This window comes from Cuculus canorus, chromosome 4, assembly GCF_017976375.1.
Source record: "Cuculus canorus isolate bCucCan1 chromosome 4, bCucCan1.pri, whole genome shotgun sequence".
Lineage (NCBI taxonomy): Eukaryota > Metazoa > Chordata > Aves > Cuculiformes > Cuculidae > Cuculus > Cuculus canorus.
Window position 1 is genome coordinate 31,735,929 of NC_071404.1, and position 17,595 is coordinate 31,753,523.

Consider the following 17,595-nt stretch of genomic DNA (forward strand, 5'->3'; position numbering starts at 1 on the left):
ACCTTGTTGTCTTCCAACATCTCCCACAGGGCCTTCTCTGTTCACAAACAAAAGATCCAGTGGGGCACCTTCCATAGTTGGCTCACTCACCAGTTGTGTCAGGAAGTTGTCTTCCACATGCTCCAGGAACCTTTTATATTGTTTCCTCTCTGCTGTATTATACGTCTAGCAGACATCTGGTAAGTTGAAGTCTCCCACAAGGACAAGGGCTAGTGATCGTAAGACTTCTCACAGTTGTTTGTAGAATAACCCGTAAGCCTCTTCTTCCTGTTTGGGCTGTCTGTAGCAGACTCCCATCACAATATCTGACTTACTGGGTGCTCCACTGATTTACTCAGAGACACTCAACCCTGTCATCACCATCATTAAGCTCAAGGCTATCAAAACGCTCTAACATAGAGGGCTACCCCACTGCCTCTCCTTTCATAGCCTATCCCACCTGAAGAGTTTATAGCCAACCACAGCAGCAGTCCAGTTATGCAAGTCATCGCACCATGTTTCCATGATGGCAATTGTATCATAGTTTTCTTGCCTTACAGAAACTTCTAGTTCCTCTCGTTTGTTGCCCATGCTGCATGCATTGGTGTACATGCATTTCAGTTGGGCTGTTGATCCCACTATACTTCTGAGGGGAGTAGTCTCAATTCCTAAGTAACTGATTGCTTTAGCTGCATGAGAAATAGTCACAGAATCATAGAATGGTTTATGTTGGAAAGATGATCTAATTCCAACCCCCATGCCATAGGCAGGGACACGTCCCACTAGATCAGGCTGCCCAAGGCCCCATCCAACCTGGCCTTGAACACTTCCAGGGACGGACATCTGGGCAACCTGTGCCAGTGCCTCACCACGCTCATGGTGAAGAATTTCTTTCTAATATAAATGTTCTCCCTTCCAATTTAAAGCCATTCTCCTTCATCCTGTCACTATATGCTCCTGTAAAAAGTCCCTCCCCAGCTTTGTTGTATGCCCCTTTCAGGTACTAGAAGGCCGCTGTAAGATCTCCTCAGAGCCTTCTCTTCTCCAGGCTAAATATCCCTGACCGTCAGAGCCTGTCCTGATAGCAGAGGTGCTCCAGCCCTCTGATCATCTTTGTGGCCCTCCTCTGGAACCATTCCAACTGTTCCATATCCTTTTTATGTTGGGGATTCCAGAACTGGACACAATATTCCAGGTAGGGTCTCGTGAGAGAGGACCGGAAGTGTAGAAACACCTGTCTTGACCTGCAGGCCACGCATCTTTTGATGCAGGCCAGGATACGGTTGGCCTTCTGGGCTATGAGTACCCATTGTCAGCTCAAGTCAAGCTTCTCGTCAGCCAGCACCCCCAAGTCCGTCTCTGCAGGGCTGCTCTCAATCACATCATCCACCATCTTGTATTGAAACTGCAGAATGCCATGACCCAGATGTAGGACCTTGCACTTGGCCTTGTTGAACCTCATGAGGTTCACACCAGCCCGCTTCTCCAACTGATCCAGATCCCTCTGTACGACATCCCATCCTTCCGGTGTGGCAACTGTACTACTCAGCTTGGTCCCATCTGCAAATTTGCTAAAGGTGCACTCGATCTCACTGCCTGTATCATCAATGAAAGTATTAACAGTACCAGTCCCAGTATGGACCCCTGAGGGTCCCTGCTTGTCACAGATGACAGAGGGTCACTATTTTCGAGACTGTGGTCACAGATAACTCAGATTACACAATCTATAAAGCATTTTAACTTCATCATTAATTTTTGTTAATATTTAATATTCCTGTTTCATTCCTTTGTTTTATATATTTGTGAACTTATATGTGCATATATATGTATATAGCTTTAGTGAGATTTATAAGAAGCCCTGCAAAAAAATAAAGAAATGCAGATTTGTGTATTGTCATGCTGTACTGCAGTGAGATATTCTTGAGATCAATGTTTATTTTCTTAAAGAAAAAAGGTGTCTTCTTTGAGAGGTAGAATCTTTAGATGCATGAAGTTCTTACCTCGTTTAGTTTTGAATTGATTATTTGAATGATCATGATATATTTGAATTCTGAAAACAGTAGATAGCCATCCACTGAGTAAAAACTTTTATCCTATCTTATGAAGTGTGTGTTTTGACAGTGCATCAACCAGAACTTAACCACTGAGGATGAAGGCATTCTTTTGTATGCTGAAGTATCAGGGTATTTCAAATCTGAGTTATTCTGCATCTTGACAAGGATGCTACCCAGACAGAAATATTCAGAGCAGAATTAATTAAAGCAAAATGTATACATTCAAAAATAAACAAAATTAACAAAACCCTGAATCCATCAAGAGCGCAAAGAGTTTCCTTTTCGTTAACCTTAATAGAAGAGAGCGTTTTTCTTTCTATTTAATTGAGGTGAAAATTGCATCTATGACTAAGAATACATACAACTAAACTTTTAGAACATGGATATATTTCATTTACGTAGAATATTGTCATAGAATGATAGAATCGTAAAATCATAGAATAGTTTGGGTTGGAAGGGACCTTAAAGATCATTTTGTTCCAACCCCTCTGCCATGGTCAGGGACATCCCACTAGATCATGCTGCCCAAGGCCCTGTCCAACCTGGCCTTGAACACCTACAGAGATGGGGCAGCCACAACCTCCCTGGGCAACCTGTGCCAGTGTCTCACCACTCTCATAGTGAAGAAATTCTTCCTAATGTCCAGTCTAAATCTGCCCCTCTCCAGTTTATACCCATTCCCCCTGGTCCTGTTCCCACAAGCCTTTATGAATAGTCCCTCTTCAGCTTTCCTGTAGGCTCCCTTCAGGTACTGGAAGGTTGCTATGAGATCTTCTCTGAGCTTTCTCTTCTCCAGGATGAACAACCCCAACTCTCTCAGCCTGTCCTCGTATGGGAGGTGCTCCAGCCCTCCAGTCATCTTTGTAGCCCTCCTCTGGACCTGTTCCAACAGCTCCATATCCTTTTTATGTTGAGGATTCCAGAACTGGACACAGTGTTCCAGATGAGGTCTCACAAGAGAGGAATGGAGGGGCAGAATCACTTCCCTCCACCTGCCGGCCATGCTTCTTTTGATGAAGCCCAGGATATGGTTGGCCTTCTGGGCTGCAAGCACACATTGCCGGCTCATGTCGAGTTTCTCATCGACCAGCACCCCCAAGTCCTTCTCTGCAGGGCTGCTTTCAAGCATGTCATCCCCCATCCTGTACTGAAAACGGGGATTGCCCCAGCCCAGGTGCAGGACCTTGCACTTGGCCTTGTTGCACCTCATGAGGTTCTCAGAAGCCCACTTCTCCAGCTTGTCCAGGTCCCTCAGGATGACATCCCGTCCTTCTGGTGTGGCAACTACACCAGTCAGCTTGGTGTCATCTGCAAACTTGAGTGACAGCACTCAATCTCGCTGTCAATATAATTGCTGAAGATATTGAACAGCACCAGTCCCAGTATGGACCCCTGAGGGACACCACTCATCACGGCTCTCCATTTGGACTTTGAGCCATTGACCACTACTCTCTGAATACGACCATCCAACCAGTTTCTTATCCACCTTACCGTCCACCCATCAAATCCATATCTCTCCAATTTAGAGAGAAGGATGTTGTGGGGGACTGTATCAAAGGCTTTACAGAAGTCCATATAGATAACATCCATTGGTTTACCCATGTCCACTGCTGCGGTTACGCCATCATAGAAAGCCACCAAGTAAAAAAGTGATGTAGTAGAGGAAGAGAGGGAATCTCCTTAGTTTTTGTGCATGTTTGCACTCCTTTTTTGCTGTCATAACTAGTCAACAATAAACTAAAAAATGGTCAGTAGCAATGGCTGAATAATATGCTGTATGTTCTTAATAATAAATGTACGAAATGAGCCCATTAACAGTTAGGGAAACAATTGGGGGAAAACAGTAGACTGTGTTAAGTTTGCATTTAGTATTAACAGCTGTGATAGCATTTACTACAAGTCCATATAAATAAGGCATATTAGGAATTAGGATTTTTTATGGACACGATTCTACCTTTATGGAGAAAGATGGAATAGACTTCATATGAAGAAACTTTGCTCAATCTGGGTAGGACTAAAATAGACTGTTATTTTAAAGGCAAGTTCAGTTTTAACTTTTGTCCAAACTATGCTGAGGCATGTCCTTGATTTCATCGCCTCCCTTCTAAAAATTCTTTTCTCCTAAGGAAATAAATGCACGTTCTTTATTCCATACTAGCATCAGAGTGAAAAGGAGTCCAGAGTAACACAGTTGTGTATGAAACATTACATTCACTGTATATATGTGCTTTGCCTAAATATGCTGAGTTTAAAACACTTTTCTACTAAACATACATACACACCTAAACCATGTGTATTTTTCTGCAAAACAGGTTTTATTTTGATTCTCGCATATCCAGTTGTGCCATTTTCAATAGATTTCTTTGTTTTAAAGAGGATTGTTTTTCATTTTTATTTTACAGAGTTACATACATGGAAGCAGTCAGGCTCAGTTTGTTGCGGAATCGCATATTATTCTTCTGCTGAGTATCCTTCAAACAGGTGATGAATAGAAAAAAAAAACAACACAGTGTGCTGTTAAATGAAATTGCTCTGACAGTGAATATCATTGAACTTTTGAGCAGGTATTGTACTTTGGCTTATTTACTATATGTTTAAACAAATATTCAGTGTTATTGCTGTTTACTGCCGAGTAAACCTGACATTTCTTTTCACTAAAATGTAACTTGTTATCTCCTTTGTTACTCGGAGCAGGTTGCCCAGAGGGACTGTAAAGTCTTCATCTGTGAAGATATTCAAAACCTGACCGGACACAGTTCTGGGCAACTTGCTCTGGCAGGTTGCTTGAGCAGAGGGGTTGAATTAGATGTTCTCAAGAGGTCCCATCCAAACTCAATCATACTGTAATGCCATCAATTCTGCACATTTTATAGCGTATCCTAATTAATGTTGTGTCAAAATGACATTGTATTCATTAAAACATTGGAAGCACATTTGTTTGTTCATTATTTCTAAATTTGGGCTCCTTTTCTTGGGAAGAGAGAATCAAATATAAATAGCTTTACCTGAATACTGCCAACTCAAAATTCAGTGATTATTAATTTAGTTGTTACATTAAAAAGAATACACAGAGACAGATATTACATTTAGATGAAAAGTTTGTTGTCTAATAGATAGTATGCATCTTATACAGTATCATCTTTATGCTTTCTTTTTTTATAACAACAATTTATTTTTTTAATGTTTTTAACTGCTCTTGAACTGCCACAATTTAAACAAATCTGTTATCTAAGCCAGATCCTGTTGGCTGCTTGAGAATGGAAAAAGTAAACCCCAAACCCAACTAAGATTAAAAATAAACTAAAGTATTTTTCACGACATATTTTGTTTGTCTGAATCAGGCATGAAAGTGATATCTTTTTGTTGGCAGAGGCAGTCTTTAAACTGGGAAGTTGGCTAACTATGTTAAAGCAGCTGGCGGAAAGAATCCTGACAGTGGGATTGTTCATTGCCACTTGCAAAAAGAATTCTCCAAGGTTTCATTTCATGTCTCAATGCTATTGAGCTGATTGTTTGGTTACACACGTTTCACAAGTGACATGAAATCTTGACAGATTGTAACAGTTATGCATGAAAGAATTGATAGATTTTTATCCTTTCAATGTTGGTAGTAATTATTAGCTGCTTCTTTACTTCTTCATTATTTGTTTATTCAGGAAATGCTGATAGAAAATGTGTGAATTAGAAAAAAGTATGCCAGATTGATAAATAGTAGTACATTCACTTCATTCGTTAAAGTTTAAAATCATAGAATAGTTTGGGTTGGAAGGGGCCTTAAAGATCATGTAGTTCTAATCCCTCTGTGATAGGCAGGGACACGTCCCGCTAGTTCAGGCTGCCCATCCAGCCTGGCATTGAACACTTCCAGGGATGAGCCATCGACGGCTTCCCTGGGCAAAAGATGCTTTGGATTTTAAAACAAGACATTACTATGCTGGTAAGATACATGCTTTATGTTTTTGCTTCTTTTCACTTTGTAGTGGTAAGGATAAGGATAAGGTTGGCACATCGTGCTAGATGTTGAAATGCAATGTTGTATTTCTATATAAAGTGAATTCTTTTATACCTCTGATAAGAAAATGTTTAATGTGGTGAAGGAAAATCACTGTAATAATACAGCATGTACAATATTATATCAGTAAAAATAATTTCTAAAAAAGGGGCATTTTGATTATTTTTTTACTTAATTTTATTTCTATGATATATTTTCTAACAGAGAAAAATACTGATTTTGCATTTAGCTGCAGGTCAGGCTATTTGAAATGAGTTAGATTTAACACTTTCTGAAGACGTTAAAAACTCACACTAAATAAACACCTCAAAACAAAGAGGCATTATTTAATTTCTGAAGTTCCAAACTTGTTTCTGATTAGTTTTTAGGTTCCTCAGAGTTGGTTGATGGGAGGCGTTTTACTGAGTCATTAGCATCTTAGAAACAGTCATTCATGTAAGAAGTAACTCTTGTAGTTCTGATAGCCTTTCTATCTTATGAAATGAGGATTTATAGAACTTTCACGCTCACTTGTCCGAGCTAGCTCTAGGCTGCAGTGTTTGAGGTGAAGTGGTTGTATGGCCCAGAGCACGTGGGAACACCACACTGGCTGAATGCAGAGGCAACTCTAGTCAAACTCCAGCTTAGAATGGCATCACTGCCTTTGTACTTGTTCCAGGAGCATTTTAGCCTGCAACAGTTTAGCTGTAACCTGACAAGACAGATATCTCATCTTTCTAAACTGCAATATATCCAAATTCACAGAGCTGTCTTGGAATCCCAATATAATTTTCCCATATTAGGAGTGCAGTACGAAGTACCTGTTTGCCCATACTCAAGCTGATGCAGAGTTCATAAGTTTTGCTGCACACACCCTGGTGCCTGCTCAGTCACTCAGGTGGTACTGAGGAAAGAGGCTGTTATCTCAGGAATGGAGCAAATACATAGAGCTGACATCCAAAACTATGCCTGAGCTAATACCAGTCCATGTGGTGAGCGCCATAGCAGAGAACAGAGAAAGTACATGATTGGATATGATGATGCTTGTTATGTTATGCAGTTCTTTTACTTTCAGGATATTACTGCTCTGAAACTTTGAGGGGTTATGCCAATAACTTGACTGTTACTCAGTTTTCTTGTTGTTTGTCTCTGGTCTTCCATGTCTTCATTTAGTGCAAGTGTTTAAAAACTCCTAGGATGAGAATTGCATGATTTTTCTGGGAAGTTGCAGAAGGGAAGTCACCCCTAACATCCAGTCTGAACCCTAATGATGTTGTGCGTAACAATCTTGTCTGACATAATGTTTTAGATTCTCTTTAGATTTTTTGCCAGCTTTGTAGAATTAGAGGAGTCCTGAGTGATGTTTTCATTCAAAAATGTACGGAACATTCTGTGGCCTACAACAATGGGATCCTTTAGTTTTTTAGCTTTTTTATTGCCTAGAAAGAAAATAATAGCCAAGTTTTACTTTTATTCATGGTACTTTACAGCTCATTCCTGGCCATAGATTGGCAGGTAAAATTGCAGGGTTTGGACACAGGGAGAATGCTTTAATATTTCTTGCCAGAGAAAAAGTAATACTGAATAACATTAAGTATAAATTTAATTTGAGGTTGGATTTAATCATCCATAAAAATATGCTGGTATTTTAAATATTTGCTTTCAGTTTTCTTTGACGTTGGCCACCTTTGATTTCCTTCCCAGGAACAACAAAATCATTTGCAGTTGAGAAGGAAGTTTTATGTAGTATGTAACAGCATTTACCCCCACATCAGTCTGATTATCACTGCTTCAAGCTACTAAGGGTAATTTGCATGCGTAATGATTTGGGAGTTTATGTAGAATTATATCAATTTTGGGACTTTCTTGTGAAGTAGAAGAGTTGTCAAAAAGAGGAATTGATGTATAACTACTGTAAAACAAATGTATCACGCTGCACAAACAAAAATCATTTAAAATAAATGCACAGATTAGACTTTAAACAGAAATCTTTTTTTGTTAAATGGATATGAAAGCAGTAACTTATGTGGATCTATTGACATGCTAGACAGTGTGCAGCCTGTAATGCAAGGATTTTGCTTTTGAAGAGTTTAAATATCTCTGAGGACCCTAGGACTGCATGATTTACACAGACAAATAAGTTTGTTCACATGAGTAATGTAACACAATCTATTTGCTGTCTAGATATCTAATTCTACCACATAAAAGAAGCATATATCTAAACACATTATGGTTTACTAATAAAGTTTAGCATCTTCTCAAGTTATCATCACAGTTTACATCCATGTCTGTACATGCAGCAATGACTGTTAAGAAAATAGAGTGGATTGTGCAAAACAAAACATCCACCCATAATTTAAGGGGTTTTGAGCTAGATCTAGCATGTAGAATCTTATAGCTCCTACCACTGATGAATGTGTTCTTATTGATAATTTTTTTTAATTAATTATGGCACATCCATAATTAGTGTTCGATTTCAGTGTTATCTTCATTTAGTATGCAGAAGTTACTCTTTAGGATGCTTTCTTTGCCTATAATTTGCAAAATAATCATAATTTATTTAATAACTCATGGGCAACAGTCTTTTCTCTTTTTTTTTCTTCCCCCCCTCTTCTATTTGGCGCTTTATAGAATTCACCATATAGATTTCTCTTTCATTTCTCCTTCCCAAGTAGAAAAATTCAACTCTTCCTTCATGCAAAGGATGTTTCAGGTTGCTGGTGTCTATTCTTGCTACCCTTTCCTGATAGAAATGGGGTCATAGAAAATAAGAGTCAGTAGAGACAATCAGGTATTTATTAAAGAAAAAAGTAAGTGCAGGGTAGTACAATGTTCTTGGACAGACATGGAAGAAGAGCTAAAGAAAAGGATATTGAAGTACTGTTGCTAGAGTTAGGGAGGATAGAGTTGTTAAGAAGACATGGAGGCAGAAGAGATATATCTGGAATTAAGAGCTGTCATTTTGTAAGAGGAAAAATGCAAAGTAAACTGCACAATCAGTATTACTGTTGTAACTAAATATAGTTGAATACAGGTAGAGAATGACTGTCGTAAACTGAACAGCCATTGGACTATGCAGTCTTAAGCTGTAAATATGGCTCTGGGTGTGAAGATACAGCAAGGAAGGTAAGTAATGGTATGGTTGAAAGATTTCTTGAATTCTTTCATGTCTCCCTTTGGAACACACTAACCAATATTTCTAATGAATGTCTGTTTTCATCAATGGATGTTTTTATGTTATTCCCTTGAGAAATAAAACTAATTTAAATCTAATGTGCCATTTTTCTTTCCTTTTGCAGTAACAGTAAATCTTTATTATACAGACTAAGTTTAAAAGTTACAGTAAATATTTTTACTACCAACAGAGTTTCAGTTATCAAGCAAATTATTTGTTGTACAGGAGATAAACCTAAACCATAATTATAGGAATTAGCAGTGACTATTAACCTGAGAATCTTTCTCATTATTACTATTGAACTTAGTTAACGTTGGTGCTGATAAAATACATGCATCTAGGAAAAAGTGGAAATGACTTTTCAGCTTGTTAATTTGAATTCCCAAGGCAGAGTTGAATGTGACAGCTTGTGTAGGTGGATATGAGATGCTGATTGAGCAGGAAAAAAATCTGATTGGTTACAGAGTAAAAGACAAATCTTTTCTGTAGCATTAAAATTACACCTATTATGAAAGATATTTCCTGTCCTACAGGGTGAATTTAGATGAAGTGCATTAATTGCCGCTTTGGTGTAAGAAAACTTAACCACAGAGTGAATTTAAATGAGCGATGTCTTTCTGTTTGTCAGTAGGGCTCATGCAAATTCACTGAGCTTAAGAACCTGAAATTTTGAGACAAAGTCAGTAGAACAATACTTATTTAGAGCTCTGTAGCAAGACTCTAGCAGTCATGCATAAGGCAATCAAATTGTGTTCCTCAGAGAAGAGGAACACAGTAGAAAAAGAAAGAACTAAAAGCACAAAATTGTAGCATATTTAATCATGCTTCCTAATTAACTAGGGAAATCAATGAGCACATTTTCTGTTCCTTACTTGCACTATCCACCAATACTGCCTGTTAACCTTGTAGGCTCTTCTAGCTCTTCTGGAAGCTCTTCCTAGTTGTAGCAAAGCATAAACAGAGGATAACTAAAAAAAATCAAGAAATTTCCTTCCATCACCTCATTCTACTGCTTGACCTCTAAATAATTCAAAGTTGGAGCTTTTAAGAAAGATACTAAAGTCTCTTAGATGTGAGATACACAGGGACTTTAAATTTACAGCTGGGCATTAGTCAATGTGACATAAAACATAATTTTCTTTCATCAGCTAGTTTAATGATATTGGTTTTGGTGAATTACCTTCAAATATGGTGTGTGTCCTCTGTGTGAAATTACTAACTCTGTAGTTCAGTGATTTTCAATCATCTTCCATTTCTGGCTCTAAAAGTTTGCAATGGCAATGCAGACTCCTGCAAGGCAAATTTAGTTGTCAGCTACTCCAGCACCTGCCCCATTTTTATCTGCCTTTTGGAAATACCTGACTGCTAGTCCACAGACCAAAAGGCATTCACTGACTGCAGGTTGAAGACAAAGGCATTTTTAAGGATTTCTTTAGGCATCAATTAGTAATTTTAATGGCTACTTTAATTGTTAAAAAACATATTTGCTTGAGTAGCTAAAAAGTGCAGAAACAGAGTCCAAAGTTAAGTATTTTAACTTTTGGATCCACAGATAGCTTTTACTAAATTGAATAGTCCTGAAGTACATTGAGCTATGAATAAACTGTGTCTATCAAGATACTACACAGGTCTTTAACAGTGAAGGACAGTGGAATGGCAGCCTCGAGTTATATTGATGATGATTTATGAAACAGAAAAAGAATGTGTGATATTATTAAAAAGATTTATAGGTGTTTAGAGAAAGTGAGAGATGCTATGTGTGCATGCTGAAGGATCAAGTGTATACTAACATTGGGATGCAACAACGTACTAAAACAAGTCTAGTGTTTGAAATAGTGCTTGAAAATAAGGGAAATTTCTGGAGTAAAGTATTAGAATAGTGAGAGAAAATTATATAGTGTCATGAACACTTATAAACAGCTCAAATAGAGTTTGTTTTAGGCAATGGATCTGTGTTTAAAAGATGAGAGATTAAGCTATTAAGAAAAATTAGTTAAATTATGTTATGATTAACATTAAGGAAACTAAAGTGCTCTTATACATCTACCTGTTGTGATTCATATGTCTCTATGCAAGAAAATGTGTAGACAAATTATAAAATGTTAATAAGGTTAGAAAAAAAATTATTTGGTGGCAAACCACACTATAACATATTACAAGATGGACAGGACTAGCCCTGGAAACTCCATATATATAATTTACAAAACCAAAATCTCTAATAAATGTAAAAATCATCCCTGCAGAGTTAGTTTTAGGTGATCCTAAAAGATGACACCAATATGAATAATTAGGATGTAAATCAGGCTGAAAAGTCCTGAATGTTTGATTAGTGGTTTAGCACAAATTTAGTCAGATATCTTTAATGCTACTTTGTTGCAATTGAATTAAAATGGATTACAGAGCTTTTCTCTGCTCCTGAAGCTTTTATATGGCTTTCTCATTATCAAGTGTCTAGGAGTATTGCAAGAGGCATGGTTCCAACTGATTATCTTTTGATTTAAAAGACAATCTCATAAACTGCATCTGAAACTAATCGAATGAATAATATAGAAAATGTTTCACTGTAAGAGATTCTATATTAGTATCAAATTGATTCTCTGTTCTATTTAAATTATGAAAAAGCATAAAAGATGTGAGTTTTGTAGTTTGTTTGGCATTTAAATGGTTGGAATGCAAGCTTCCAGCTCCTTCAATGGAGTTGAGGGGAAACGCATATTTCAAGGAGTTGGGGGGAACTCCAGTGCCAAGACTCATGTAAAAAATCCTAAAATTCTTGAAAAAGCAACTTCATGTAGCTGAAGCCAGGTGGTTTTTAAGCTGAAAGAATGTTCATGTTTATTGTGAGCGCCAGTACAACTAGATTTCAGGCCAATGAAAAGTACTGAAGTACATCTTGATTGTATACAATTCATTCTTAAATTAAATTCATATTCAAATAAATAATTTTTCATACTATGTTCCACCTTTTCAATTTCTGAGTTAGGTAGGAGTCACCCTTCACTGCACAAGACATACAGTGATTGGCGTCTTAAACCTACCTCCTTCCTGAGCCCTCAAGGCCTGTTGAACCATCCACTGGGATAGTTACAGCCTATTTGAGAGTTGATATAGCACACTGAATAGCAAAAGTGGAGTATTAGAGTCATTGCTTATTGTTTCCTAAACTGAAGCAATGATGTCTGGAAAGAAATCATGAGAACTGTTTCATTGTAGAACCGTACTCTTTGGCTTGATTAGTTTCTTCAGCCTGTGATAAAAAAAATAAAAATAAAAAATCAGGTCCTCAAGTTAAGAAAAGCGCCTAATACCTTGTTTTCAAGACATAGCTGAAGAATATTTCTCAAATAGGTTAACTGCCAATACATGTTATGCTCAGATTTTTCAAATAGAAATTGAAAGTTAAATCCAGCCTGAAATGTTTCAGGTGAAGAGCCTGTTATATGGTCAGTATTTCTGAAATTATAGCAGGTATTTTAAAAGTTTTAAGTATTGGTAGGAAAAAAGTTAAGACAAATATCCTTTCAGTTAGCAAAATTTGCACCCCTTATAAGGGACCAGCAAAGAACTTCTCGTGTTCTAATCATCACTCCTCAGACAAAAAAAAAAAAAATCTAAAAAGAGGACAAAACACAGTAGATTTTCCTGTTGATCCTATTACTCCTTCACAAAGAATATGTGCGTTTTTCTTTGTTTGATGTATCATAAAGTGAACAAGAAGTTTATAAAGTTTGTGTGATATTATGTCCCCATTTTAATTAACAGTAAAGTAGAGCACAGACTCTGGTGGATGGATATTTTGTTCCCTAGTTTTTCTTGCTCTTGTATTATTAGGCACCTGCATGATCTGCAACTATAGATATTTGTTTCTTTATGTGTATAATGCTAATGCCAGATTTTGTACTGTTGGCAGAAATCCAGCAGAATATGAATGAGACCATCAATTTTTTTTATTAAAGTAAACAAAATTTGTCAAGCTATTTCCTCTCCTTTTTTTTATTCCCCTTTCACTACTAATTTGGACTAAATTTGTGACATAAATATATAAATTATTTATCACATTGATAAACTTAGGAACTATCAGTTTTTCCTTCTATTGAGCATTCTGGCTGGAACTACCTGATTAAATTTTCTGTTAAAGAATGCTAATAAAAAGTATCAAGAATTTACTAGTAACTTTCATTTTGTAGGGTATCTGACATTCTGGAGTTTATTAATCCAATCTTTTTTGTTTTCCTTTGGATATGGGTTTGATACTTTGGGGTTTTTTAATGCTTGCAATCAGGGATCTTGATTTTCACAGGGCTAAATATTATGCTCTTTTGCTGCTGATTATTTCCTGAATAATCTTACAAATTCTGAAGATCACTGTGGTTTAAATCTAACTTTATAACTGTTCTTCAGGTATCAAAACATGCAGAACCTTTTCAAAAGCACTAACTAAATAGTATATGTTATCAATTTATATGAAAAGCATGTAGCAGCTGGGAAAAGCAGCAGCAGAAGTTTAATATGTAAAAGTTAAATCATTCCAAATTTGAGAAGACATTAAACTGGATTTACAGAGAAAACAATTACTACAGAGGAATACATTTATCAGAAAACACAAGCATCTGAATTTAAAGCATTTTCTAGCCATGGTTTATCTGAGTGCCACATTCCCCTCGTCTTTTCCAAGTAGTTTTGTAATGCATAATGAGGAAGATGAGAGGAATTAGAAAAAAAGTGAATCTTTTGATGCTATCTCATTTTTTTGCAAATGGAAAACTGTCCAAGTAACCACTTGCCAAAACCTTAAAATCTGCACTGCTGTAAAAATGTCATACTGTACAATATTTTTAGATCTAGGACTGTTGCTTTCTTCTGTAGAATATCAAAATAATGTCAAAACATAACATATCATGTTAGAAGCGGGAGAAAAAAATAGTAATAACCTATGTATTCTGTGGTAAAAAGCTAATAATTGTATTGAAATCACAGCTCAGTAAGACTGAATTTTTACTTCAACATCACAGACCTGAGGTAAGTGATATGCTTAGTGTTACAGTGTGAAGTTGTAGCTGATACCATTGAAACTAAAAAGCAACCAATGAGGCTGATAGCTCAACAATGATGACTGAAGTTACAAACAACAACTGAAGCAAAAATAGTGACAACATGAGGGAAGCTCTTTCCAAAATAGAGGAAAAAAAATCAGCACACTGCAGTTGGTTACAAGTCTTAAAATTCTTAGTTGCAGATCGAACAGTTACTTTTGTGAGACTGTTCTTCCTGATCATAAGAAAAGTGAATTAACCTCCTGGTCTGATGAGAAAGTAGGAACTAAGTTGCAGAATGGTTGTCTGCCAAATGGCTTTTTAGTGTGTAGTCAGTTGTTTGGTTGGTTTCTCAGAAGCAACCAGGTAAGGGAAATAGCAAAGGACCACATTATGTGCAATGTTCCATGAGATAATCAAGAAATAAATTCCATTTGCAAAGCAGTCCAAAACCTCTTCAAAAAGTAGCACTTCTCTGAGAGGTTCTGGTGTGTTACCATCACATCTTGGGGCTAGATTTTTTTTCCATAACTCATTTAGAGTAAGAACAAAATCACTACTAAAAATCTAAGCATTTTGTAAAAACTGCTACATTAGTGGCTTTTTAAAAATAGGTTAGAAATATACATGGAATATTTTTTCTTAGCCATTCTTGATTCAGCTTCCTCAGTTCATTCATTTTCATGTTTTTGTAACTTTTGAAAGCAGAGAAATTAATGCTTCTCTTGACATTCTTGCCAATTCTTTTTCCTACTTGAAGCATAGCAATAGCACAAGAGATTTCCAGTCTCTTATTCTTATGAATCTGAATCTTAACAGGCAAATTTTAAAAAGTAATTTCTGCCTTCACTTCCAGTTTGCATAGTCTTCTGGATTCCATGGTTGGGTTTTTTACCAATATTCTGCAAATTTTAAAAAAAATATTTTGTCAAGTCCATTAACAAGCTTCTAGAAAAATTGTGTATAACATTTTATTGATAAGACGTATCCTATGCATTATACCTTGTGTGCGTGTGTGAGGAAGCAATTTGGGCTGCTACTGTCTTTCTAATAAGTGTCTAATTTAGGACTGTAGGCAGATGTCTGTATCAAAGAGTGGTGTTAAAACTTGTATTTCTTTGACATTGTCTCCTTGGGTGAGATGGGCATCTGACTTCTTTCACTGCTGATGTTTGCCTTTATTAATGTTGTTATCCTTCATTTGGCTTTTCTCATTCTATGTATATGAAATTAGGAAATCTCAAATCGTAATCAGGCTGATAATATCTGATAAAGTGCAATGATGTTAGTATTGACATTTCTAAATCCTTTTGCTCAAGCTCAACTTATTTGAAAGTGCGTAACTAATTTCAGATGTCTTTGAGCATTTTAGTCTAATTTTGAGCATTTCTAACATGAAAAACGTTAATATGAATAGTGATAGGATTAGTATAATGTTACAGATGTATATATTGTTCCTTGACGTAGCATGTTTGAAGTATCTCCTATATATGATTAGAGTGTGTAAATAGAAACATCTTTTCATTCTTAAAAGTTTATAGTCATACTGCTACCTAGCCCTGGGGTAAGTAATGCTTAAATATCTAATCTTATTCAAGAATCATTTAACTCTAGTGAAGTTTGTATTTCCTGAAATTGTGAGATATATCTCCCTGATGCAGTCCTGCTTCTGTATGACTTTCAGGCATTCCTCCTCTTCAGAACAGATGTTCTGCACAGTAGTAACCATTTGGTTTTGTTTATACAGTTTCAAATAAACAATTAAGTGAATAGTTTAAGATCTTGCTAAATTAGTTAAATTGTTTTATCATTATCTACTTGTTCACGTTTGTAACAGTTATGGTGAGACAATAAAACACTGAAAGTAACTGTGGACTTTGCCTCTGAGACATTTCCCTGCTAAACTATTAAGCGATATGACACTAAAAGAGCTAATGTCTTATCTAAAAGCAGAGGAAGATAAAGCAATCCAAATGCTTCAGTTTGCATCAAATAAATTATTTTTGTATAATAACACTGAATGATTTCTTGTTCTTATCTCTTTCATTTTTTAAAATCCTTTACTACTACAAATATGCAGAATATTGGAAGATATTGGGGAATAGCTATTTCCATATCTTTCTAAAATTTTTGTGTCCTACTTGACGACTTGTCCTTTAAAACTTTTTGAACCTTCCTTGCTTTTTATCTAGAATGCACAAAGGAAAATCTTACTACACGATTTTGCCGCAGTTGAGTGTAGTGGTACAGTATGGACTGTGATGTGCAGTTCCATAAATCTTGCATTTTATGAACTTGAAAGGTTTACGTCATAAATTACCTTTGTGGCTTTCTGAGATATCCACACATCTGCTGTTTCCTTGACAATGGCAATACAGATGCCGCTATCACCATGGGAATGGTCCTCTTGAATGAAGCTGCTACCTCCAAAGGGGATGTTGGAAAAAGGAGAAGTAAGTTATTTAGTACAACTTAGATGATGTTTAGCAAATTAAACGACATTGAGAAATTACAAATTAATATCTGATTAAGTTTTCAGAAGGTCTCTACCTTAAAGCAGTTTTTACCTTTTGTGGGGTGGAGGAGAGGAGAGTATAAAAATTCTGTTGATAAAACTGTGTTCATTTGAAGTTGTAACAGTAAAAGAATGTTTTAAGCATACTCAGCCAGGGTACAGCTTCACGAAATATCTCCATTACATTGTACTGCATAAAAGCTTTTTGGCTCTTGAATTATATTGAACGCCAGCACCATAAAGAAGAAGAGTTTCAAAACACTGTTTTCAAAATTAATTTAGGCATTTAATATGCTTAAAATAGCAACATCCAAAGAAGTGTAAAAATTCTTTTACTTAATGTGCTTTTCCAGTATTTTCTCTCCAGAGGAAGGTGAAAGTCCAACAGTAGGTATAGTACTGAAGATATCCTAATCTGTAAAGTCTGGAGATTCTTAGCTGGAAGTGCAAGTTTTGTGTTTTTCTGAATGTTATTGTCATTCTAAACGTTTGCAAGATTTTTTTGGCAATGAATTGCATAAACAAAGACTATGAAAGTATTTTATCCAGATTTAAACTTCCTAACTGTTACGTCAAACAATTTTATACTGAGTATGATATAGTTTGAAACAAATATGCTGATTAGTCTTTCTACCTTTTACAATATATTTTTTCATATCCCCTGCCACTTATTCTTTTTTTCGTATAAGGCATTGAAGACCTTTGAAAGATACCAGACACTCCTTCTTTATAGTCAGTTCTTTACCTTCTTCTATGTAATACACAATATTGCTGATGGAGCAGACCAACTGTTATCTATAAAAGCGTTCTATAATTCTTTGTAATAGCAGGTTAAATATTGTCTATAG

At 36.3% G+C, this 17,595-nt stretch overlaps 1 protein-coding gene across 2 annotated transcripts in view; it reads left to right on the top strand.

Moving 5' to 3' along the window:
• The window catches only part of TUSC3 (tumor suppressor candidate 3), a 138,518-nt gene that overhangs the window by 110,531 nt on the left and 10,392 nt on the right, over positions 1–17,595 (top strand). For both annotated transcript variants that reach the window (XM_054066098.1, XM_054066100.1), the window contains exons 7-8: positions 4,436–4,499; positions 16,611–16,685. In XM_054066098.1, coding sequence (XP_053922073.1) covers positions 4,436–4,499; positions 16,611–16,685 — 139 coding nt within the window. The remainder of the gene's footprint in view (positions 1–4,435; positions 4,500–16,610; positions 16,686–17,595) is intronic.